The sequence below is a fragment of the Myodes glareolus genome, chromosome 4 (assembly GCF_982192425.1).
Source record: "Myodes glareolus chromosome 4, mMyoGla1.1, whole genome shotgun sequence".
In the NCBI taxonomy this organism is placed as follows: Eukaryota; Metazoa; Chordata; class Mammalia; order Rodentia; family Cricetidae; genus Myodes; species Myodes glareolus.
Genome location: NC_142029.1, coordinates 107,584,401 through 107,608,194, shown reverse-complemented (window position 1 = coordinate 107,608,194; position 23,794 = coordinate 107,584,401). Strand labels below are relative to the sequence as shown.

Sequence of the window (23,794 nt, the reverse complement as noted above, 5' to 3'; positions counted from 1 at the left end):
TCGTTTTACATTCCAAGCCCAATTCTCCTTTCCACCCTTCTTCCTGCTCCCCTTCCTTCCCCCCAGCCCAACTCCCGTCCACTCCTCACAATGGGTAAGGTTGTTTTGCCCAAGTTTCTGGTCCCCAGATGAATTCATGAAGCAGAATTTCCGACACATATTACATGAGGATTTTTAATGATATTCAAACTCAAGTTGGGACCAACACCTTTCCAGCACCCCCGGAAGATGTGTGCAGAAATGTGGCAGGGAGCCCTGGAGGGTAGAACTTTCAAAGGGCAAACACCATAATCAGGGGAGTTCATGTCCTGTAATTTTGGGATTGGATAAGGAAGTTCTGAAACCACTGGTCAGTTTTTGGGTGTGAAAACCTAACAAAGAGCCATTAATAACTGACAAGGTATCTTCGAGGACAGGATGCCTCCTAGGAACAGCTGGACCTCATTAAATTTTATGACCTTGCTCCTTAGCTCCTTAATTGGCTATTTTTAGGGTATCCTTTTAAATTCTGCTATCACAGCGCATTTCTGAAGCTGAGATTGGCCACCCCCTCCCTGGCAGCTCATTATATGGCTTCAGATGAAGCACCTTCTTTATTTTTATTTTTATTATTTTTTTTTACCATTTTATTAGAATTAAAAAAACAACAAAACAAAACCAGAATGAACTAGGGAAGGAAATGATTTAAAACAAAACAAAACAAAACAAAACCCAGAGCAAAGGTGAGCGAGGACAAAGAGAACAGCGGACTTGTGAGCCCAGGTCGGCAGAGGAAAGACGTTTCTATGGAGCAAGCATCTATTTGATGACAATTTTCTGCCGCAAGGCCCGGGGTCCAGAGCTCAGGGGGCAGGGGACAAGGGCTAAGGGCTGAGGCAGTGGGTGGCAGTCCATGGGCAGTGATGTACTTCTTGTAGGCCACTCGAATGATCTTGAAGGCTTGAGCAGTGGCCTAGGGTATGTCTGTTTCAGGATCGCGGTATAAAGCTGGACGGTGGGGACGAATAGGGACCTTTGGGGATCGCCCTTGGGGGAACCGCTCTTCAAATACTGCACCATCACTAAATGTGATGAAGGTGCGTGAGCAGTGAGCAGGAGTGCCGGCAGCTCCAGTCCCAGCGTGTGCAGTCCATGCAGAAGCTGCAGGAGCAGAATCAAGTCCTTCCATGTCCACATTCTGCTCCTAGGGTCTGGGTTCCCCCAACACGCGGCATTCAATGGTAGGTGATGACTGGCCCAGGGCACTTTTGCTTCTTGTGAACCTGCTTCTTGTTGTCGGCCTCAAGCCTTTCATAGGTCTCTAGCGAATGTAAGTTCAGCTCCTCTGTGATCTTGGTTTTCCTGGGCAGCTCTTCCTGGGTTCGTGGTCAGTCACAGTGGGAACCCTTCCGCCTCCGCGACTGTCCCTGCCTCTCTTGAACCCGAAGGAAAGTCTGTCGCGTGTGCTTAGCTGTAGATGGACGCATAGACTTCCGACTGTCAGAGCCGTCATCCTGTAGCTCCAGGGGCAGCAGTACCTTCTCCTTTCTGGCCTTCTGAGAGCTACTTGCTGGGGTGCGGACCTTTCGAGGCCTCAAGCTTTTTAGAGGCTCTTTATAGGCTTTGGTGACAACTCTGCACTTCCTTCTTGGTTCTTCTGCTTCTCGACACTGGATGGTTCATCTCCTTCATCAATGTCAGAGTCAGAGCCTACCTTATCCTCCGAAACAGATTGGTCTCCCTGATACTCATCATCTCCACATTTCTCTGTGAAACCCCCGTAAGTCGTCTGGTATAACCCGTCTTCCTCCTAGGCTTTCAGAAAACCGGAAAACCGGTCTCATGCTGCCCACGGAGACAGCACTGCCGCCTGCAGCTCCTAGCCCAGCGCCGGTTCGCGGAGATCAGCGCTCCCGAAGCACCTTCTTGAAAAAGGAGTTTTCAAAGTCAGATCCTCACAAGGGTTCTCAGCACCAACAAAGTCTGGCACATTAATGGGGCAAGACCAAACCCCTCCCCAATGCATTAAGGCCGAGCATGGCATCCCACCATAGGGAATGGGCTCCAACAAGCTAGCTCATGCACCAGGGCTAGATCCTGGTCCTATTGCCAGTGACCCCTAAGAGAGTACAAGCTTCACCACTGTCTCCCACACATGGAGGGCCTAATTCAGTCCCGTGGAGCCTTCATAGCTGTCTAGAGTTTATAATTTTCCAGTAGCTTGGTTTCTGTAGATATCCCCATCATGATCTTGAACTCCCTTGCTGATATATTCCCTCCTCTCTATTACTGGATTCCCGGAGCTCGGCCGGGGTTCTTGGCTGTGGATCTCTGCATCTGGTTCCATCAGTTACTGGATGAAGGTCCCGTGATGATAATTGGCGTATTCACCGCTCTTATAACAGGGGAAGGCCAGTTCAGGCACCCTTTCCAGTATTGCTAGGAGTCTTAGCTGGGGTCATCCTTGTGGATTTTTGGGAAATTCCCTAGCATCAGGTTTTTCCCTAACCCCATAGTGGCTCTATCAAGATAGATTCCCGCCCCCCACCGTCCAGTTCCCTTACCTTCTCATCCCTGTTCCCCTCCTCTTTACTGCCTCCCCAACCCCCAGTTTACCCAGGAGATTTCATCTAATTTTCTTTCCCAGGGTGAATCCACATGCCCCCCCCCCCGCCCCACCCAAAGGTCCTCCTTGAAGCCTAGCTTCCCTGGAGCTGCGGATTATAGCGGTTCCATTGGCCTTTGCTTTACGTGTAATATCCACTTCGAGTACATCTTATCTGAGTTTCCTAAGGGTTTAGGACTCAGCACACTGAGACCTGCTGTGACTTTGGGAATTTGGGCATTGTCTCTTTGGGAAGCTTAGATAAGAGGTTTTGTTATTCCGAAACTGACTTGCTAAAGGTGTGAATTGCATAACAATAAAAAAAATTCTTTTTCTAAGCTAGACCCAGTCAGATTGCCAGAGGCTGGCTTCCCTGTAACTGGAAAGGGTAAAAATCATCCTGGAGTGCTGAGCCAAAATTATCTCGGGGCCTGTACCCGGTAGATGCTCCTCCAGCCAGGGGGAGGTTTGGCTGGAGGTACTCTTACAGCACAGGATGTTGCTTAACCTTTATAAGCGGATGTAATAAACTGAGTTCCTGCTTTGACTCAACTCCCTATTGCGTCTGACTGTCCTGTGTCGTGGGCCTGCAGAATGGGTGCATAGTGCACTTACCTTTCCCTGGGGAATTAGGAGGCTCAAGAAGCCGAGCACTGGAGTGCCCTGTTTCTTCTTTCCTGAGATCTGCGTGAACCCACACTGGATGCAACACCTACCCTTCTCACCAATTAGCCAAACACATCCGATTATGAAGCTGAACTCCCACCAATGGGATAGGATGCAGTCAGCATTATCATTAGGGATAAGTGGGCTGGGTAGTCAGGTTTGGGCTCTGTGCATCTTTTCTACGGAAAGAATTCTCTCCTGAGCCCCTTGCTTTGCTGCTATGTCTTCCGTGTGACACAGATTATTTGTTCCTGACAGGAAGACTCTCAGAAGGCTTGTTCTTTAAAGGCCTGTTCTTAAATTTATCAATATTAATTTTCCTTAATTAAAAAGTATTATTAGAGTGTGTGAAGTGTGAGTACAGGTGTATGTGCGCCAGGGTGAACAGGTAAAGGTCACAGGATGACTCTGGGTAGTCAGGTCTCTGCTTCTATGGTGGGTTCTGGGAATCAAACTCTGGTCATCAGGCCTGCAAAGCAATAGCCCACACCCCTAAGCCATCTTGTTAAATCTGTCCCATTTGTCGTCCATTATTTCATGAGTCCTAACACTCATGAGGACTTTAGTGAAAGCTCAAGCACCCCAGTGACTCATGAGTCAGCCTAGGTGGGACTTATTTTTTCTTTTTCTGTATTCCCTTAGATTACGAAGCTACCAGGTCAAAGAAGAATGAGTGGATGGGCTATGCCAACTCAGTTTCTCCACTTCCCACTTAGACTGATGTTCCATCTCTATCACAATAGCACATGCTAGGCTTCCAGGGGGTCTTTCATTTCTTGTTTAAAAGTCTTCCCTAATTCAAGCAGTTCAGATGTAGTTTTCTGTTTGAGATAACCAAGACACCCATCTGCATGGCAGTACAAATTTTCTTCTATATTAAAGGCCAGCCAGGTAGGATATCTTCTATCACTTCTACTTTCCTTTCCTTCCTGTTCAATTCTTTTCACGGACGCCAACTTCTGTGATCCCAGGAAAGCGTCTTCAGCACAGGTCTAATAAGCTGCCTTTCCCCCCTTGGATCCAGCCTGCTATAATAGCAGTCACACCTGTATTTCAGCGCTCTCATTTCCACAATTTCCTGCTAAGAGCACACCAGTAACAGGCAGTAGTCTCATGCTTTTCTCCCCGTGATTCTGTCACAAGGACAAGTTCACTATGGGCAGGCAGTGGAGCCTGTTGCCTTTCACCACCCACAGGAAAGCGCACACAACTGCCATAACCTGCTTACAATCTGGGCCCACAGTGCCACTTCTGGGAACTGTTGTATGTTCTCTAGTCCGTTCACATTGTTACTAGTTTCCCAGACTCTTGCAGTGGACTCCGGGAAGGTGTGCCACCCCACTCCATGCAGAGAGAGGCTATTCCAATTAGTGTTAACTGGCAACTTTACAAACTCAACAGTTCTCAGACCTGAGAACTTCAATTGAGGAACTGCCTAAATCACATTGGCCTGTTGGGAAATATCTTAACTGGTGCAGAAGGCCCAGCCTACTCTGAGTGTGGCACACAGACAAGTGAGTTTTATATGAGCTGGTAAAGCAGATAATCAAGCCAGAGAGTGCGCAAGGAAGCAAGAAGCATTCCTCTTTGGTTTCTGCCTTGAGTTCTTACCCCAACTTCCAAGAGTAAGATAAAATAAATCTTATTCTTTCTTAAGTAGCTTTTGGTCAGCGTTTTATCACAGCAACAGAAATAATGTTCAGTCACCCTGGGTTTCTTCCCAAAGATACTCCACTTTCAGATGGCTCAGTCTTGGTTGCATGTCTTATCATTCGTATCAGACAGCATGGAATTACCACTAGAGCAAAGGAGGCACACTATCTTCTACCCCATGGGAAGGCCTGTATCAGCACTGCCCCTCAAACTCCATGCTCACAAAGATTGGCTTCAGGAGTACATCTTAAATACCATCGAGCTCATGCAGCTAATCCTCCCAGAGAGAACTTTGATTCTGTCCGTCCCTGTATGAGTGCCCCTGTATGAGTGCCTTTTTCACGCTGTATGACTTTCTGTGGAGATGTAAACAAATGGCTACTCCCCAGATAGGGTGCGAGAGCCAAATTAAGGGAAAAAATTCCATCAAGCCTGGCTTGGCAAACCAACGAATTTCTCAAAGTCACTTGAAGGGGTAGGGATGCCTCAGAGGTAGCTGCAACACCAAAACCCCATCCCTACATGAAAAGAAGCTGCTGCATCCTTGGGGTTCCCCTCCCAATTTACTGGCAGCTCCACACATACAGCAGCAATTATTTACTATTCATAACCTGGGGGATGGCCCCTGAACATTTTGAGTCCTGTTTGACAAGTTTCCTGTTTCATTAGTTTCCTCTCCCGATGTCATTCAGGGCATCCTTGTGTCCTCTAGGAGATAATATTTCAATTCAGCAAATACCTATACAACAGTTCCCCAAAGACGCTCAACAGATGGGCTAGTACTAAAATAAGGACTGTCTTATGTTCAAATCAGGACTATACTATTATTAGCCAGAGAACTCAGGCAAGTGACTGTTGTGTGCCCTATTAACTTCTTCATTGGTAAAGTGGGAGTAATAACAGAATACATTGATATTTATCCAGAGTACTCAACAGTTGATTATAAAGCATTCCTGCTTGTCTATGAGAAGCACTACATAGTGTTTAACCATTTATTATGAATGCATTATAGTACTCTGTTATGAAAAATGTGGTCCTTATATAAAAAGGAACACTTCACACAAAAAAAGCACCCAGTTGTGTATGCACCTAGTTACAGAACTTCAAAATAAAGAGAAAAAATGACATAACTTTTTCATAATCAATGATAATTCATAATCACAGTGGAAGTCTGCTATGGCTCTATAACAAAATTATTTTAAAAGAAAACAATTGTACATCCCATTAAAATAGAATATTAATGTACATATACCATATATCAACATGTAACAGATTATATATTACTTTCAAAGAACTGTGATATAATTCGACAAATCTGTTTACCAGTTAGATACTGCATTAAGCTGTAACTTAACATCACCTCAAGAACAAACAGCAAATCATGTTGGCTTCCACCAGTAAAGGAATTACTTTAAAACAAAACATGAATTTTTTAAAAAAAATGTAGAACTAGTATACTCAGTCAGAGGTTTCAGAGGAAATGAATCGTTGTTACTGTTCCACTGCCGATGCCATCATGATGAAAGCCAAGCAGTTCTCCTCACTCCATACCTTACAGCCACTTGCCAAGGGAAACCGTGAGAGGAACAGAAGATCAATGAGAAGCCAGGCTTTCTCTTCAGCCTCCAAAGTTCATGGTGTCAAGGAATCCAGAAATATTAATACACTTTTAGATTTAAGAAAAATATTTGTTGTGGGCCTAGATGAGTGCTTGCCAGAGGACAAGGCGTGGGAGTCTGAAGCGCAACCCTAATGGGTCCTAATAAATAAAAACCCGGAGTCAGAAATCAGGGTGAAGGCTGAAAGTCCAGAGGAGCAGAGCAGCAGCTCTAGACTTCTCACCTCTATGAAACCTCAGACCGAACTGGCGTGGAGAGGAGCCTGTCTCTACAAATCCTCTAACTGAATCAGGGAGATTCTCCCAAGTGCTGGGATTAAAGGTGTGAACCACCACCACCTGGCTCTGTCTCTGGTTCAATCTCAGGGGTAGCCCAGAGTGGCCTTGAACTCCTGAACTTCCTGCTTTCTCCTTCCACGTGCTAGGATTAAAGGTGTGTGCTGCCAGGCAACTGTTTTTTCTTTTTTCTTTCTTTCTTTCTTTCTTTCTTTCTTTCTTTCTTTCTTTCTTTCTTTCTTTCTTTCTTTCTTTCTTTCTTCTTCTCTCTTTCCCCCCACCTCTTTTTCTTTCTTCCTTCCTTCCTTCCTTCCTTCCTTCCTTCCTTCCTTCCTTCCTTCCTTCCTTCTTTCTTTCTTTCTTTCTTTCTTTGTTTTTTGTTTTTTGAGATGTGGCTTCTCACAGTCCTAGCTGTTCTGGAACTAGCTCTCGTAGACCAGGCTGGCCTCAAATTCACAGAGATCTGCCTGCCTCTGCCTCACGAGTGCTGGGATTAAGGGCATGTGCCATCAGTGCCTACTTTCATTGTCTGGGTTCTGGGGACTAGACTCAGGTGATCAGGTTTGGTGGCAAGCACCTTCACCCACTGAGTCATCCTGTTGGCCCTAAGCAGGACAAAATGGACACTAAATAGAAAGAAGAGAAAAGATCAATATCAGAAAGTCCTACACTCTGACAAAAGTACTCTGCCACAGGTCCAGCTTGCACCCAATTCACAATCCACCTTGCCAGCCTCCCGACGGCTAGGGTTACTAATGTGAGCTGCCACGCTCAGCCCTTCAAAAGATGAGTTATAAATACACTGCATTGAAATTTGAAGGACTGATTTTGGGGTGGGATTATACATAATAAGCATACATGTTTATAAAACAAAGATTTAAAATTAATAAGCTGGTAGCTGTGTAAGACCCTCATCCCTTATTCTCAAAGGAATGAGAAGAAAATTCCTAGCAGAGTGTTTTAAAATAAAAAACCCTAGACTAGCTTCGTGTTCCCAGAGACGATAGTGCCCCCCACCCCACTCAGGAAATGCCAAAGCACAAGCACGCTTGGCCATCTGGTGGAGACTGACAAAGATGTCCTGACTCAGGGACAGCGTTACCTTGCTCTAAAGATAAAACAAGCTGACAAAACAGGATGGGAAAGAGCAAAGACCTTACACCTGTGCTAACCCCCCCTCAACCGCCCTGAAGGGCTTGTGGCTTTTGCCTTTAAAAAGCTAACCCCACAGAGGGACTTGAGCTCCTCTCTGCCTCTCTGCATCGAGTGTGGAGACGAGTTCCAAGCCAGCCCATATTACTCTAACAATAAACCTTGCTTTTGCAATCTGGACTTCTCTGGTTTTTGGTGGTCTCACTGGGGGTTGTAATCGGGGCACAACAACTGAACCTACAAATACTACCTACTCATCCATTTTATTCCCAGTATATTACTACACAGTTGCTCAGCCAGAGCAGATGCTGAAGCATCCTTACATGTGTTAGGTCACTTTTCTAAGGTGGCCCTCTAACGTATGTGCTTAAAGAATCACTGCCAAATTCTTCCTACGTCACAGGAATCCTCGAAGGCTTGCCAAGCCTATGATACTCAAGGGGGTTTCTCAGGAAGCAGTCTCATACCTCTTTCAGAAAGGAAAACAGTTGAAGGTTTCCCATCATCACAGCAGGGCGCCTCATTATCTGTGGCCAGTAATGTGAACACTTTGCTTTACAGTTTCCTGAATTCCTTTTGTTCTTCAGATGTGTGATTTCCCACAAGAAAGACTGAAAAGACTGACATCACTAAAGATCATTACCACATGACCAATATTCTACCCACCATGTTCTTTCCAACACAGTATCTTTGGGGCACGGTACAAGATGTGAGCTAAAAAGCATTATCACACAGATGTCTCTGCACAGAGATTTAACAATTTACTGAATGTCACTTCCTATGGATTAAAAGCATCAAGATCTATTGAAGACTTCATTAATTTCATGGTGAGGTTCTTAGATGGTTCTCAGAGAGCTGTCTCCTGACCTTCAGATATTACAGTTTTCTCCCACGTTTTACCAAGGCTGGTCTGTGTCTGATGAATGCAATAGGGAAGGTGTGAAACTGTAGCTTTTGGAGGTGAGGTCATAAATGATACTTCATTTGTTAACTGGCTTCTCTTGGAACACTGGGGGAGAGGTTCTTCTTTTGCCATATTATGAAGAAACAATCATGGGAAGAGGCCGACATGGTGAGTCAGTGAAGGTCTCCTGTCAATAACCAGCAGTAAATTCCCAGGCATGTGATGAGCCATCCTAGAAGTCGTTCCTTCGATGACAACTTTAGAAGATGAGTCTTTCAACAAAAGATTCACTTGTTGAATGTAAGCTCATGAGAAATCCTGCAGAGGAACTACACAACTAAGGTTCCCTTATATTCCTGACCTATAAAATGTGAGGTATTTGTTTAAAGCCACAAAATTTGGGGTGAGCATATATTACACAGCAATAAATAATTTGTACACCTGATGTAAATTCTCTCAAGTTATATTAGGACCAACGAAGTTTTCTCTCAGTAATTTCTCACCACAATTCATATCCACCTGTTGTGCACTCTTTTGTGCACCGAGAGGTAGGAGTTACTGGTGAAAGACTTTCCACAGTGCTTGCACCCATAGGGCTTCTGCCCAGTATGAGTCATTAAGTGCTTCTTCACAGCCGAGAGGTTATTAAAAGCTTTTCCACAGTGACTGCACTCATAGGGCTTCTCTCCAGTGTGGATTCTCTTGTGTACAGTAAGAGAGAAGCTACTGCTGAAGCACTTCCCACACTCATTACACTTGTAGGGCTTCTCTCCAGTGTGAGTCCTCAAGTGCTGGGTCAGATACGAGCTTTTCCTGAAGGCTTTCCCGCAGTCATGGCACTCGAAGGGTTTTTCTCCCGTGTGGATGCTATTATGCCCAGTGAGAGAGGACCTTGTACTGAAGGCCTTTCCACACTGAGTACATTCATGGTGATTCTCGCCCCCCGTGTGGATTCTCTTGTGGCTTTTGAGGTTACAACTGGTACGGAAGACATGAAAACACTGGTTACACTCATAGGGCTTTTCCCCAGTGTGAATTCTTATGTGAAGTCTGAGGGACGAGGGATCACTAAATGCTTTCGCACAGTAATTGCATTCAAATGGTTTCTCCCCGTTATGGATTCTTCTGTGTACAGTAAGGTAAGATTTGCTTCGAAAGGACTTTCCACACTGACCACAGTCGTAGGGTTTTTCTCCAGTATGAATTCTCTTGTGCTGAGTAAGGTTAGATTTTGTGCTGAAGACCTTAAAACATTGACTGCATTCATTTATTTTCATTCCATGATGATCTTTTTCCTGTTAATTAGGACATAAATTGTATCTATAATTAATAATATTAATAATGTACCATCCCTTTCCCAGAAAATCTACAACATTATAAAACAGCTTGGCTCTTCTCAGTACTTATATATGACTTCTGCTTAGTTTGAGCTTGTTCAATGTTACAGTCATTTGGCTATAAATCCTTATATCCAAAAACATTTTCTGACAAATTTAGGACCATTATGTTTCAAACACCCAACACCCAATTCACATCTAGTTCCTACAAGTGTAGGAACCCTCAGTAAAGAAATGTTTGAAGTTGGCTTAATTTTTTCCTCTAGCAAAATATCATATCTCACAGTATCTTCCCAGACACAACACTTCCTCAAGTTTAAATGTTACTGTTCATAACGACTCCCTTGGTTTTCTATCTTTTCTAACATGGAAAACCCAGAAATCATCACCTCCAGTTTTAGTGTTCTTCGGCTATTTGCATGCTGTTTTCCAAAAGTGTGCTTCTCAGGAGCTAGCCATTTGACTTTCAGCACAGTCTCCAAATCTGAAACAAGTTAAAAAGAAAATAAGTTAATGGAAGAAAAAAGAAAGATGGTGACATGCATACATAATTTAAGGAAGACTCTGAGAGGTCAGAATACTTGGTAAAGACTGGAAAGAAGGGGGATTTGGTTCTGGAAATTTTAGGAGTCAAAGAAAATATATTCTAGACATATATTGAGATTGATAAAAATGGACAAAACAAATAATCAAAAATGGAAATTGTGACTTAAAATTTACAATTATTTTTTATTTTTAATTGTGTTTAGGTTTGTATATACTGATGGCTGTGGTAAACAGAGGGGTTGGGGTCCCCTGGTGCTAGAATTATAGGCGGGTGTGAATCTTCCTGAATGGTTGCTGGTAACTGAACTCTGGTTCTCTCAAAGTTAACCTTGGACCATCTCTCCAGCCAGTGATTTAAAATTTAAAATACAAAAAACTGCACCTTTGTTTTTTTTTCCCCCAGGCCAAAGTATGAGATGACAAAGGCTGAGCTGGGAGAAGAGGAAAGACAGTGGTAGTTCATGCTGATGTGCATGTCTACCTTCGTCAGAGGAAAGACTACGTTCCACTCCTGCTTCCCACGCCACAGTCACTTCCCAGAGAGCCCTGGTCACTTGTGCTCACCTGGACAGATGTCTGGACCACTTCCTCTGGCCTCTCTTATAACCTCTTCTTGCTCCAACTGGGATATCAGATTTGGTTTATCAAGGCATCGCCCTATTTGTGGAGAAAATGCATGCAATGTTAGGGAAATGATTCAATGATTCAAGGGTTACACAAATCTATAAACCTGAAGCCAAACTTCTGAAGATGAAAAATGTGACTTTGGCAGCAGTGGAATTTTTGTCTAAATTCCAAAGAACACAGTAACTTTCATAAAAAAATTAAGTATCTCTACATCAATTTTCAAAGTAATGGGAATTTAATAATCCCAGATGTACATGCCTAAGTTCAAATATCCATTTAAAAGGCCCTTAAAGTTTGAATATGGAGAACATAAAGTCAGGACAAGAGAGAGAAAGGAAAATCATCTTTCAAGGAAGACATTAGAGAGAAAATTCCATTAAAAAAAATGGGCCACATCTGTTTTCACCACTGTCCTTCAAAATCCCTAGTCACATGTCAGGAGGTAAAAGTGCTTAAAAAGTCTTATAAAGTTGAGAAAGAAATTGGTGAAAAGGTGAACTCTAAACTCCCACCCCAACAAAAATAGTAAGTAAACTTAATAGAATTGAATTACCTTTCCGGAACTATAAACTTCAAAACAAATATCTATTAGTATAATGTTTAGTTATGGAAACAAACTTTAAATAACACATCCCCAACTAAGTCTGAGTGAGAGAACTTCAGGCCATTTTTAACTTACTCACATCCATTTTCAATCTGTTCTGGTTGTGCACCCGAAGAGGGCAGAAAGCACTGCTTGTCTTAGACAGAGCAGAGCAGAGCTTTGTCTGTGTCTTCTTTTGTTCCCAGGGATGTCCCACAAGACTGGCTTAAAGGGTTTTTCTTCATTTGTTTAACTCCAAAGTCAGACACACATGTGATAAGCACATTTATAGATCTATGTGTAAGAAAAAACACTAGACACAACAAACACTAACCAAAAAGGCAGGGAAAAAAGTAGACTAGAAGATGTTTGCTTAGAAGGGTATCACAAAGACAATGTTTTCCAGAATCAAGATTGTTACAGACACAACCAAGGCACACTCAGAAAAGACCTTACTAGGTGCACATTTTTGGGTGATCTCGGACTTTGCACGAAGCAGGAAAGCAAGGCAGTATTAGAAACCACCTCGCTTAGTTTTAGTTATAGTTTCAGGTTTTTTATGCCCTCATGTAAACACAAAGTTCATTTGAAGAAATTAAGAAATTTAAGTTTTTGGTTCTAGGACTTCAAAGAAATATGTGACAAATTACCTGTGTTTACACCTGATAGATACAGATACTGGAAAATAAGTTTTGAAACATCAGTAATGCTATATACAATGGCATGATAATGCCATAGATGGAGAAAAATCAGACTCCATAATTGCAGCACAGATTGAGTAACCTAATGCAAATACAAAATGCACTAAAATCCAAACTTAGTTTTTAAACTTTTATTATTGATAACTGCATATGTAAATACGAGACATGATCACATTTATATCCTCCTCAATAGGTCCCTCTCTCAACTTCATGTCTCTCAATTTCCCTCATATGCCATCAGCTCCCCAGTAAGGGGTAGGACCTAGATATCATCTATCCCAACTATAAAGGAATTTGGCTGGCTTGATCTCATGCATGTTTTGTTCAAATAACAACATCTGCTGTGAGTTCCCAAGTGTGCCAGCCACATCATCCAGGAAGCCATATTTCACATCAATCTCCTCTATCCTCCATATTTTAGGTGCTTCCCACCAACTCTTTTGGGACATTAAGTCTTAGGAGGATGGTGTAGGAGGTTTTTCTGTATTTGTGTTGCTTTCATTGGTTATTAAAGAAACTGCCTTGGCCTAGTTGATAAGGGCGGATCTCAGACAGGCGGGGAAGACAGAATAGAATTCTGGGAAGAAGGGCAGAGTGGCAGACGCCATGAATCTCTGGCCTGAGATGGACATAGGTTAGAATCTTGCCGGTTAGCCACAGTCACGTGGTGATGCACAGATTTAATAGAAATGGGTTAATCAAGATGTGAGAGTTATCCAATAAGAGACTAGAGCTAAGGGCCAGGCAGTAATTTAATTAATACAATTTCTGTATGGTTATTTCGGGGGTTAAGCTAGCTGGGAGGTGGGTCACAGCCCACTCCTTCTACAACAGGATGATAGTGGTAATATACATCTCCCATTTAGAAAAGGGAAATGGGCACTGAGTCTCTCTTTTCTTATTGGCTAGCTCTTTTATTTTATTGATTTTTATTGAGCTGTACATTTTTCTCTGCTCCCCTCCCTGTCTCTCCCCTCCCCGCTCCAACCTTCCCCCAAGGTCCTCATGCTCCCAGGGGAATGATCCCAGCTAGGACCCTGGGCAGTGGAGAGGACACCTGAATTGGCCTTGTCCCATAGTCAGACTGATGACTATCTTGAATATCACCATAGAACCTTCGTCAGCGACGGATGGAGATAGAGCGAGAGACCCACATCAGAGCACTGGACTGAGCTCCCATGGTCCAGTTGAAAAGTGGAAGGAGGGAGAAAATGAGCAAGAAAGTCAGGACCACGATGGGTTGGTCCACCCACTGAGACAGTGTGCCTGATCTAATGGGAGCTCACCAAAGCCAGCTGGACTGGAACTGAACGAGCATGGGATCAAACTGGACCCTCTGAATGTGGCTGACAATTGGGGCAGACTGAGAAGCCAATGATAATGGCACTGGGATTTGTCTCTACTGCACGTGGCGTTTGGGGATCCTATTCTCTTTGGATGCATACCTTCCTAAGCCTGAATGTAGGGGGGAGGGCGCCCTCTCTCAGGGCTGGAGGGGGAGGTGGGAAGGTGTGTGGAGGGAGTGGGAGGGAAGAGGAAGGAGGGGAGGAAGTGGAAATTTTGATTGATATTATTTATAAAGAAATAAAAAAAGAAAAAGAACAAAGGGGTCAAAGGAGTTTGTAGGGAATTGTTTAGTGGGCAAAGTACTAACTTCAGCAATGTGAGTGTTCTGGATCACCAGAACACATGTAAAGCTAGCCGGCTACCTGTCTGTAATCCTAGGACATGGAATGGCAGATAGGGAATTCCAAGCTCACAGAATTGTGAGCTCACAGAATTAGCCAAAACAGCCAGCTGCAGGTTAAGAGACCATGCTTCAATCAAGGAAGACATCCAATGTTAGCCTCAGTGTACCCATCCACATTGGTGCACATATATCATAAATACGTGCAAACACATGTACCCTACATGTACATAGATTACAAAAATACAATAGCTCATATTCTCTACAAAGAAAGGTATCAAAACAATGTTGTGTAATTTGGAAACATGGACCACTGGAATAGAATTAAAAGCATTTAAGTACACATACATGCAAAGTAAATCAATCAATTTTTGATACAGCATCCAAAATAATTTTACAATAAATGCCTTCTAAAAAGGCACTAGGTAACTGTAAACATAAGCACATATAAAAGACTGAAGTTTAACTTCCTCTGCATCATCTGCCAAACTAACTCAAAACGATCAAATACCTAATGTAGGAATTAGAACCTAAAAATTAATGGAAGAAAGCACAGAAGTTTTGCTGTTGTTCTTGTTTGTTTGTTTCTCTATGTAGCCATGGCTATCCTGGAACTTGCTCTGTAGACCAGGCTGGCCTAGAATAAAGAGATTCACCTGCCTCTGCCTCCTCAGTATTGGGATTAAAGGAATGCACTACTACTGCCCAAGTTTTTAAAAAAGATTCATTTAGTAATGGTTTCCAAAATATGATATCAAAATTATAGGCAAAAGAAAGAGAGAAAGAAAGAAAAAAAGAAAGAAAGAAAAGAAAAGAAAAAACAGGAAAAGAAAAAAGTAAGAATAACTGGGGGTGAAGCATCTGTGGGGTCTGGTCAGCTATCGCTGAATCTATTGTGATTAACAAGAGATCAACACCTATGCAGTAAAACCTTTGCTTTGTGGGCATCATAGATGCTGATCAGACGGGACTGAAGGATCAGCTGTGCTTAAGAAGACAATAGCAATCTTTTGGGAAGTGTTCCTTCAGGGTCACCATACAGGACCTTTAGTCCTGAGTTCAAGACTGTACCTCATGCTAACAGCTAAACTGAGTACTGTTAAGAATCTCCCAAGTGATAGACTTTTGAAGGCATGAAAGAATGAGGAAGGACAGTTAAGGCTTGGCACCATGTGGCAGGGATGGAGTCCCTAAAGAGAGGTTGGGAGAGACCCCTGGAGAAAATCCATGTCTGGAGGGGTCCCAGAGGGAAGGTGAGAGCCAAGGATGCTATCAGTTGAAGCTGCAGCCCAGCTGCAACAGAGACGAGAGCATTATGTTGGAGATGCCGGTACAATGGCAGATGACTAAGTTCACCAGAAGTTGTGGAGTGGAGCTAGGACAAGCTCTGCGTGCTGCAGATGGCAGAGCTCCAGATATGATCCAAGCGACTACCAGGGCCATGCCTGCTTGCCTGCTTACCTGCCACTGTGTTATCCTCCATGATGGTCATAGAGTAACTCTCTGAAACTGCAAGCAAACTCCCAATTAAATGTTTTCTTTTATAAGTGGCCTTGGTCACAATGTCTCTTCATAGTGATAGAATAGTAACTAAGACAAGCCTTTTGGGAAACCACTGGTTTGCAAGCTTATATATATAAAATAGAGTTTAAACAGAAGTATGTTGTGGTGGAAATCTTAGTGCCAGGCATGAAACACCTCCATACAAGTTATTGGTCAGGAGGCCTCAGAGGCTATGGCCACTGTTTACTTGCCCATTATAACTAGACAATAAGACCCTCCTGCTGAAGACACCACCAACTTTGAATGCACAATGTAAAAAAAAATCAACCTTAAGATGATCAGGTTGTACTGATGACTAGGTTGTACAGTGCCAGAAGGTGCTATGCAGGTTGCTGTTGGAGAAGAGACATCAATGATCTTACCCAGTGCTAGACCCTGCATGCTGTAATACTGACTGGCTGGCAAAAAAGTGCCCATTTCTACAACAGTGATTGGCACGATGGTTATGCAGTTAACTGCTTTCTGACTGGATATTAGGACTGCTTCATGGGAGAGATTTCATGCCTGGTACTGTAAACCTGGTCAAAAGCCCATGACTGGAGAAATCACAGATCCTAGGAAGGAACATACTTGTGTTTTGCTAAATGGTTATAATGTCAAATTGCACTCTAAATATTTGTTTATATTCATAGATCTGTTCTTCTCTTGACTTTGTTCAGAGAAGCTTTTTTCTGCCTTGGGCATAGTTAACGCAGAGAAACACAATTGATTAAAGTGCCAAGGGATGGGTCATCAATACCCATGCCTCACCATCCAAGGCTCAAGATGGGTCATCTATACCCACTCCCCAGCATCCAAGGCTCGGGATGGCTCATTTATACCTACTCCCAACCATCTGAGGTTCATTATGGAAGTACTGGCCAGACCATGTTTATTGTCACAACTATATGGAGTTTCAAGGTCCCCGCAACCACCAAGAAGCATGCTATCGGCTATTCATCAATACCATTTAAGTGTTTGGTGGTGGGGCCTCTTAAAAGAGCTGCAAGGTTTTTGCAGCTAAAGCTGAGTCAGGAAGCCTCTCTTAAATGAGACGTGCTTGTCTCTAGCAAATAGAGCCCATATGAGAAAATGCTGCTACCAAGAAGCTATGCTGAACTCTGCTTTGTGTTTAGAATTACTTCCCAAGCTCTCTCAGGTTTTATGTGGATGTAGTTGTTCACATTGGCACCATTTTGTTGACAGAGGTTTCTGTCCTGCCCAGTCCCCCAAAAAAACACACAGAGGTCTTCATTAATTATTAACTGGTTGGCCTATTAGCTCAGGCTTCTTAAGTCTTACATCCTATATTAGCCCATAATTCTTGTCTGTGTTAGCCACGTGGCTTGGTACCTTTTATTAGCGAGGCATCTCATCTTGCTTCTTTTGTGTCTGGGAGAGGACTGCAGACTGTTTCCTCTTCCCAGAATTCTTCTGTTCTCACCACCCCACCTCTACTTCCTGCCTGGTTGCCCCGCCTGTACTTCCTGCCTGGCTAATGGCCAATCAGCATTTTATTAAAATAATACAAGTGACAGGGTACAAGATCACTGTCCCACAGCAGTCATCTACACCCAGTCCCCACCATCCAAGGCTCACTGAACTTAAGTAGATGAGGGCCAGGAATAATGTAGGGAACTGTGAGATTGAGGGGGTGATGGTGACATGCTGATTTCTGGATATGACATGGCCACTGCACGTATCAACTCATAACAGATGTGTTTACCTATGTAAGATCAAGCATAGCCAGAGGAAGGTCCCCAAGGCCCTACCCAGGTCTACTGGATAAGCTGATGGTAATTAGCTTGCTCATGCTGGAGTGGATGGCCAAATACCCAGGCAACACTAATTACTCAGGGGGTTATTGATAACAAAACAAACAAACAGACAAAAACAAAAAGGGGACATAAAGTTGAAAGGGAGTGGGAGACTTTAGAGAAGGTGGAAGGAGGTAGTGATGGATGTTATCAATATACATTAAATACATGTATGAAACTTCCAAAGAACACACATACTCAACACCTCACAGAGTTGTCTTAGTCTCTTTTCTTATGTTGTAACAAAATATTGTGACTAAGTACATTTTAAGGAAAAGAAGCCTATTTTGGCTCAAGATCTTGGTATCCAGAAAGTCCAAACAGCATGACACTTGCATTTGGAGAAAGACGCTGGCATTGGGAAGGGTTAGAGAGACTTAGAAGTATATACTGCTCTTACAGAGGATTCGGGTTCAAACTGCAGCACTTATACCTAGCAGTTTGCAACTGCCTATAAATCTAGCTCCAGAATGATGTGACACCTCCGGCCCCCATGATCACTGACACTCATATACACATAATTAAAAACAATAAAATTGGTGCTCTTTTGCTATTTAAAAAAGGTTAATATGGTGAAGAAGTAGAAAGGGAATCAGCTCTATGAAGAAGACCTAAGCAAGTGGGTTGCCTCCCTCTGCAACAACCCATTAATTTTCTTAAAAGAAAATTAACTTGGCTCACAAGACCTGGCTGACTCCCAAGAAACAGCATGCATCCATTCTGAGGGTGGTCTCTTGATCTTGACACCTTCCAGTGTGCCCCACTATCAGATGTTCCCGCTACTTTAACATTGCCTTTCACAGAGGACTAGATTTCTAGCATGTAAACCTTGGGAGGCTAACCTAAAACCCAGCAGAAGTAATGAAATGTTCTGAAATTACACTGCTGTACAACATGATAAATAAACTAAAAGCCGCTCAACTGTGTGTTTCAAAATGATTCAAACACTATTTGTTTTATACCAATAAACAACCTGGACTGAAAACTTGCCCGAGTGATTAAAATCAAGGCAGCACAAGGCTGGTGGGGGCTTACCAAGTGAGGCCAGGTTCTTCCAGTTTTCCAGCGTTACCCTCCGGTACAGAGTTCTTTGTAAAGGGTCCAGCAAAGCCCACTCCTCCTCTGTGAACTGCACAGTCACATCTTCGAATGACACCAACTCCTAAATCATTCACACATTACAGCTTAGGCAAGCACCCCATCAAAGACAAGGAGAAGAGAGCCCAGGGTGCCAGCCCCACAGATGAACCCAGAGCACAGGTGTGTAGGCAAGCTGAATTCCATCTGCCTTGGTTTCTGAGGTTGGTGCCCTGGCTCTTCTCCTGTCTACTGCCCACCTCCCAAAGTTCCTTTCTCTTTCTTCTCAGACTTCTCAGACTCCTATAATCTCATTTCCTAGGACTGAGCACAGGCCTGGGACAATCCACAAAGGGGAGAAACAAATGTTACATAAATGAGTAATTACCCCACCCTGTGATAAACTGCCTGAAAGAAAGACAGAGTCAAACTTTTAGCTGACTCCCCACAAACTCTTAGGAAGCATATGGCGTCCTTAGAGACTCTGGAAGGAGCTTTGAGAATGCAACGAATATTGATACCAGAGACATTTTCTGTGACATCTCCTAGCTCTTGCCAGATGCTTGGGGATGCTGGTTGGAGTGTATAAGTCTTTATAGTAATAAGTTTTATGCAAGGAATGACTTGTCAAAAATGAAGATCTGACTCACCTCTATCAAGTTTGTCAAGAATTCACTGGCCTGCCCTTCTTTCCCTGTGTGTCCTTTCTCAGTGGACAGTGGGTACAGAGAAGACTGAACTGGGGGAGAAGGAATAAATTATGAGAATCTAGGACATCCTGGGATAATCTGAGGTTTACTTATCCACCAGAGACTGAGAATATACCACTATCCACACCTATGGCATGCCTATTCACATGCACACACATAGCACATTCTTTTATCCCTCCCTGCACAAATACTTAGTCCCAGTTTTCATAAGCATGGCATAACCTTGTCTCTACTTAGCTCAGATAGAGGGCACCTTGGTCTGACTGCTTATGAGGAAGAGAACATTTATTCCAGAAACAATTAAAGGCAAAATTCAAAAGAGACCATATAATCGTCATGAAGTTGACAGATCCAAAACCCAGCAGCTACATCGTATCCAACAGCTATGACATCCCTGGACCACTGGGCTTCACTCTTGCCTTTCCTGTTAGGCCTGAGTTTCCTCAAGGGCTTCCCAGTCTCCACCACTTTCTGAACTGTGGGCTTGGGGGACTATGAATCTTCCTGGAAGGGCTGCTAGGACCTAGTGACTTACCATATATCAGAGGAATGACAGTCGCTGCCATCCTGACTCCAACACCAGAGCTTCCGAACAGGATGCAATAAATGGGCCAGATATATTTCTGACTCCCACAGACACCAAAGGCAGCATGGTAGAATCAACAGAAGTTAGGAAGGCTCCACAGCCACTGTCTCTTCCAGGGGGTTTGAGGACGAGTCTTTCCTAGCTTGTCCATCTTGGCCTTCTTCAAAATGCACATTCTGCCTCCCACACTGGACCTTTATTCTGCTTTATTCTTGTTTGTTGAGGGGGGGAAAATTCTGTTTTCTTTCTGCTTTCACATCATCATCAATAAGAATTCTCCCCATTTAAAGCAACACAGCAATTCCGAAGTCTTCACCAGCCGGAAGCCTACTGATTCAGTCCAGTTCTGGCACAACCTGCTTGAATATACTCTCAGACTTGAATATTCACAGACCGCCGGCTCAATTTTAGATGTCAGTTGCCAGTCCTCAGTGGGGTTCCCTATGCTCTTGACTCAGGGGCTGAAACATGAAAAGAGGTTTTTAAAAACTTGCAGGAAAGCTGCCTGAGGCATTTGGAAATCCTCAGCTCCAGAACAGCAGGAGAATGATGTTTCTGCATCACCTGAAGCCACTGTTTATAGTAATCGGGATCCCAGGCACTATTAGCTTACAACTCAATTACTTTTCCTTTCCAAACGGCTCTGCCGTCTCCTTAGATGCAGTCTTCAATATTCTCAGCTTTGCTGTGTTTTTTTTTTTCTGTTAGAATGTACATTCCATGGAGACAGGACAAAGTCTGTTTTGGGCCTCATGCACCAGGTCAAGGCCCAGCTCATGGAAGTGACCCCCTGTCCTAGATTGCCTAGACGGCTCTGACTCCCAAATGTCCTCTGCCCTAGAAAACTCCTCCGCCTTGAATAACACAAGGGTCTTCATCATCCTAACCTGTGTAATAATGAATATCAATTACATGATAACCAAATATTCCCTTAATATGATTTCAGGAATGCTTAAAATAAAGGCAGGTGCAGGGATGCGGCTCAGCTGCAGAGCACTTGCCTAACCTGTCCAAGACAAATGTTTGATTTCCAGCATTGGATAAAAGAAATCAAACACATATAGCTAATAAATATCTTCCATATTATAAAAGATCATACTGCTGTTTCAGAAATGTTAAAGTCCTATCTGGAGGCAAGGTAGGGAGGACAGTCCTGTATCTTACTCTTTAGTCTGAAATTTGTTCTTTAATACTCTTCCAAATGCTTTCAATCTTGTCAGCATTAGTAGCTAGTCTATTCAGTTTTAGATTTCTGTTACCAACATAAGGAAACGCAAAACTTCCTCTTCCTACATGCCTCTTTATTCTGAACCCTCATGAAGATGCAGCGGATTTTAGAAGTCAAGTGGAACCAGCGTGAAGAATACTAAAAATACTAAAAATAGTAAAAGCTCTAGCATTTACTGGGAAGGCTTGTAGGTGCTAAAATACATAGAAATAAGCTCATCAATTTGTACTTAATATAAAACCCTGAAAATTGTGGTGCTGAGGTACACAAGAAAATTCTGCATTTATGAGCTTACTCATATTCATCGTTAGTTATGTTTGTGTTAATCTGCATTCAACTACATTACTTATCACACACCCTAGCATCCATCCCTTAAATATAACATTAAACATTAATACAGCGTCTTGAGATAACCCTCATTCTTAAGTGGTTGCATCCCTAGAGTCACAACCTGTTACAAGCAAAAGAAAAACCCTGTAGAAGTTCCATACTGCAGGGTCGGCGGGAACTCTATTGCTTCAAGTTCCGCATCCTGTTCACCTACTGACACGAAATTTCTAGACTAATGAGGGCAGGTGTTCACTGAGGAGTTTTCAACACCACACTGAGGTTTCAACACAAGTCTGTGTTTGAGAATGATGGGTTTTATTTATTTATTATTGTCTAAAAAAAGGTATAAAAATCGATTCTGAGCCCATTTACAGCTAGTACTAAAGTTGTGACAGAAAAAAAAAAGCCTCCATCACCCGCCCTCCACGTATATTTACAGATTTAACATGTAATAAAGAGCCAGCCTATGGCTGGGGAAATGGAATTACCTGATCTCTAATGCAGGCAGAAGCTCAAAAGGGCAGGCAGAAGATGAAATGATTTCTCTGTTTAATGGCACAACTTATTTGACAGGAGAGCGATCTTCCGGTGACTCCATGGACGGTAAACATGCCTTGTAGCTTAGAAGGCCTAAAAGTGACGGAGCTGAAGAATTCCCACCCTGGCACTACTGCTAATTTGTTCTGCTTGCTGCTCACAGAACAGCGTCCCGGGCCTCCGGCCGCTCGCCTCACTCTGTGAGAACAAAAAGCGTCTCCAGCGCTGAGCCGTGGAAGAGCTCGGGTTTGGTGTTTGGGCAGCGGTAAGAGCCTGAGGCCTCCGGGCGGAGAAAGCCGCCTTGCAGCGCTCCTACACCCGATCAAAGCCGGCCCTGCACACCCCACACCGCTCCGCCCAGCAGCCAGCCCACAGCTACACCCGCACCAGCTCCCGCAGCTCCGCACTTCCGCCCGGCGTGGGCGCCTTTCTGCCCATTTCCGCCCAAAAGTTCGTCGGGGGTTTTGGGGTGGGAAAGCCTTCCCAGTTTGCTTAATAACTATGCACCCAGTTAGACTTTGGGATAGGTGATCCGATGAGACCACGGGAGGCCCCGGCAGCGGGGCGGTCGGAGGAACCAAGGCGGTGGGAGCAGCCAAGCTTGCAAGCCCGTTAGATGATTACCGGGAAATAGTTCGGAGGGCGTGGCTACCGTGCGGATTAATTCCGGGGGCAGGATGCTGGGCGGATAAAGCCAGGAGTGAACTGAGTTAATTGTGGGTGGGTAATGGTGGTATGGGGTGTGAGGTAGGATTGCTACTGTCCCTAGGAGTCGGAGAGGCTAGTTGCAGGGATGGGAATATGGGTGGGCATAGGTAATGCAGGGGGGTGAGTCCTGTGGTTCTAGGTAGGGTAAGAAATCATCCCCAGGGGTGATCTGCAGGTGACCCTCCTTGGATCATGTCAGAACACGAACCCTGAATGAAGCTGTGTAAGAGGAATTCTGGTTGCTTGTGAGAAAAGAGAACAGGACAAGACTCTTGGAACTCAGCCGTCCAAGCACAAAATTGTTCTCAGAATGTACATTCGTGCCCCTCCCAGACGTAGTATACAGGAGTGGGTTTACTTCAGATTATTTTACTATTCAGACGATGTTTCCAAGCTCAGATTGTCCTCATGACTGTCTACATCAGCTATTCTCAACCTGTGGGTCACCACCTCGTGTGTGTGTGTGTGTGTGTGTGTGTGTGTGTGTGTGTGTGTGTGTGTGTGTGTGGTGGGGGGGATTGAAGGACCCTTTCACATGGGTCGCCTAAAACCATCGGAAAACACAGATATTTACAGTATGAGTCATAACAGTAACAAAATTACATAAAGTAGCAAAGAAAATAATTTTATGGTTGGGGCGGTCACCACAATATGAGGAACTGTATTAAAAGATCACAGCATTAGGAAGCTTGAGAACCACTGGTATACAGACTAAACACATGTGAACATGCTTTGCCCTTGTGACTGTATAAAGCTTGAATTCATACGAAGTTTGCTCAGATGATGTCCTGAATAAAGCTGGCTATTGCATGAGACTTTAGTCTGCCTCATTTTTAGGCTCCATTCTCACAAGTGGTAGCAGATCATTTACTGGTAACCTTTCTTCAGAATGTTCTCCATGATTAGACAGCCTACTAGAATTGCA

General features: G+C 43.7%; 1 protein-coding gene and 1 pseudogene across 1 annotated transcript; both read right to left on the bottom strand.

Annotated features, from left to right (window-relative positions):
• Nucleotides 1-219: 219 nt before the first annotated feature.
• LOC125400540 (vacuolar protein sorting-associated protein 72 homolog pseudogene) lies at nucleotides 220-6,260 on the bottom strand (annotated as a pseudogene).
• Znf558 (zinc finger protein 558) lies at nucleotides 5,882-22,730 on the bottom strand. The gene is made up of 7 exons (XM_048434263.3): nucleotides 22,113-22,730; nucleotides 20,016-20,527; nucleotides 19,421-19,509; nucleotides 18,729-18,855; nucleotides 11,301-11,393; nucleotides 10,580-10,674; nucleotides 5,882-10,148 (listed from the first exon to the last, which is right to left on the bottom strand). The coding sequence occupies exons 2-7, from the start codon at nucleotides 20,044-20,046 to the stop codon at nucleotides 9,363-9,365; spliced, it is 1,221 nt and encodes a 406-aa protein (XP_048290220.3). The 5' UTR covers nucleotides 20,047-20,527; nucleotides 22,113-22,730; the 3' UTR covers nucleotides 5,882-9,362.
• Between the last annotated feature and the right edge of the window lie 1,064 nt (nucleotides 22,731-23,794).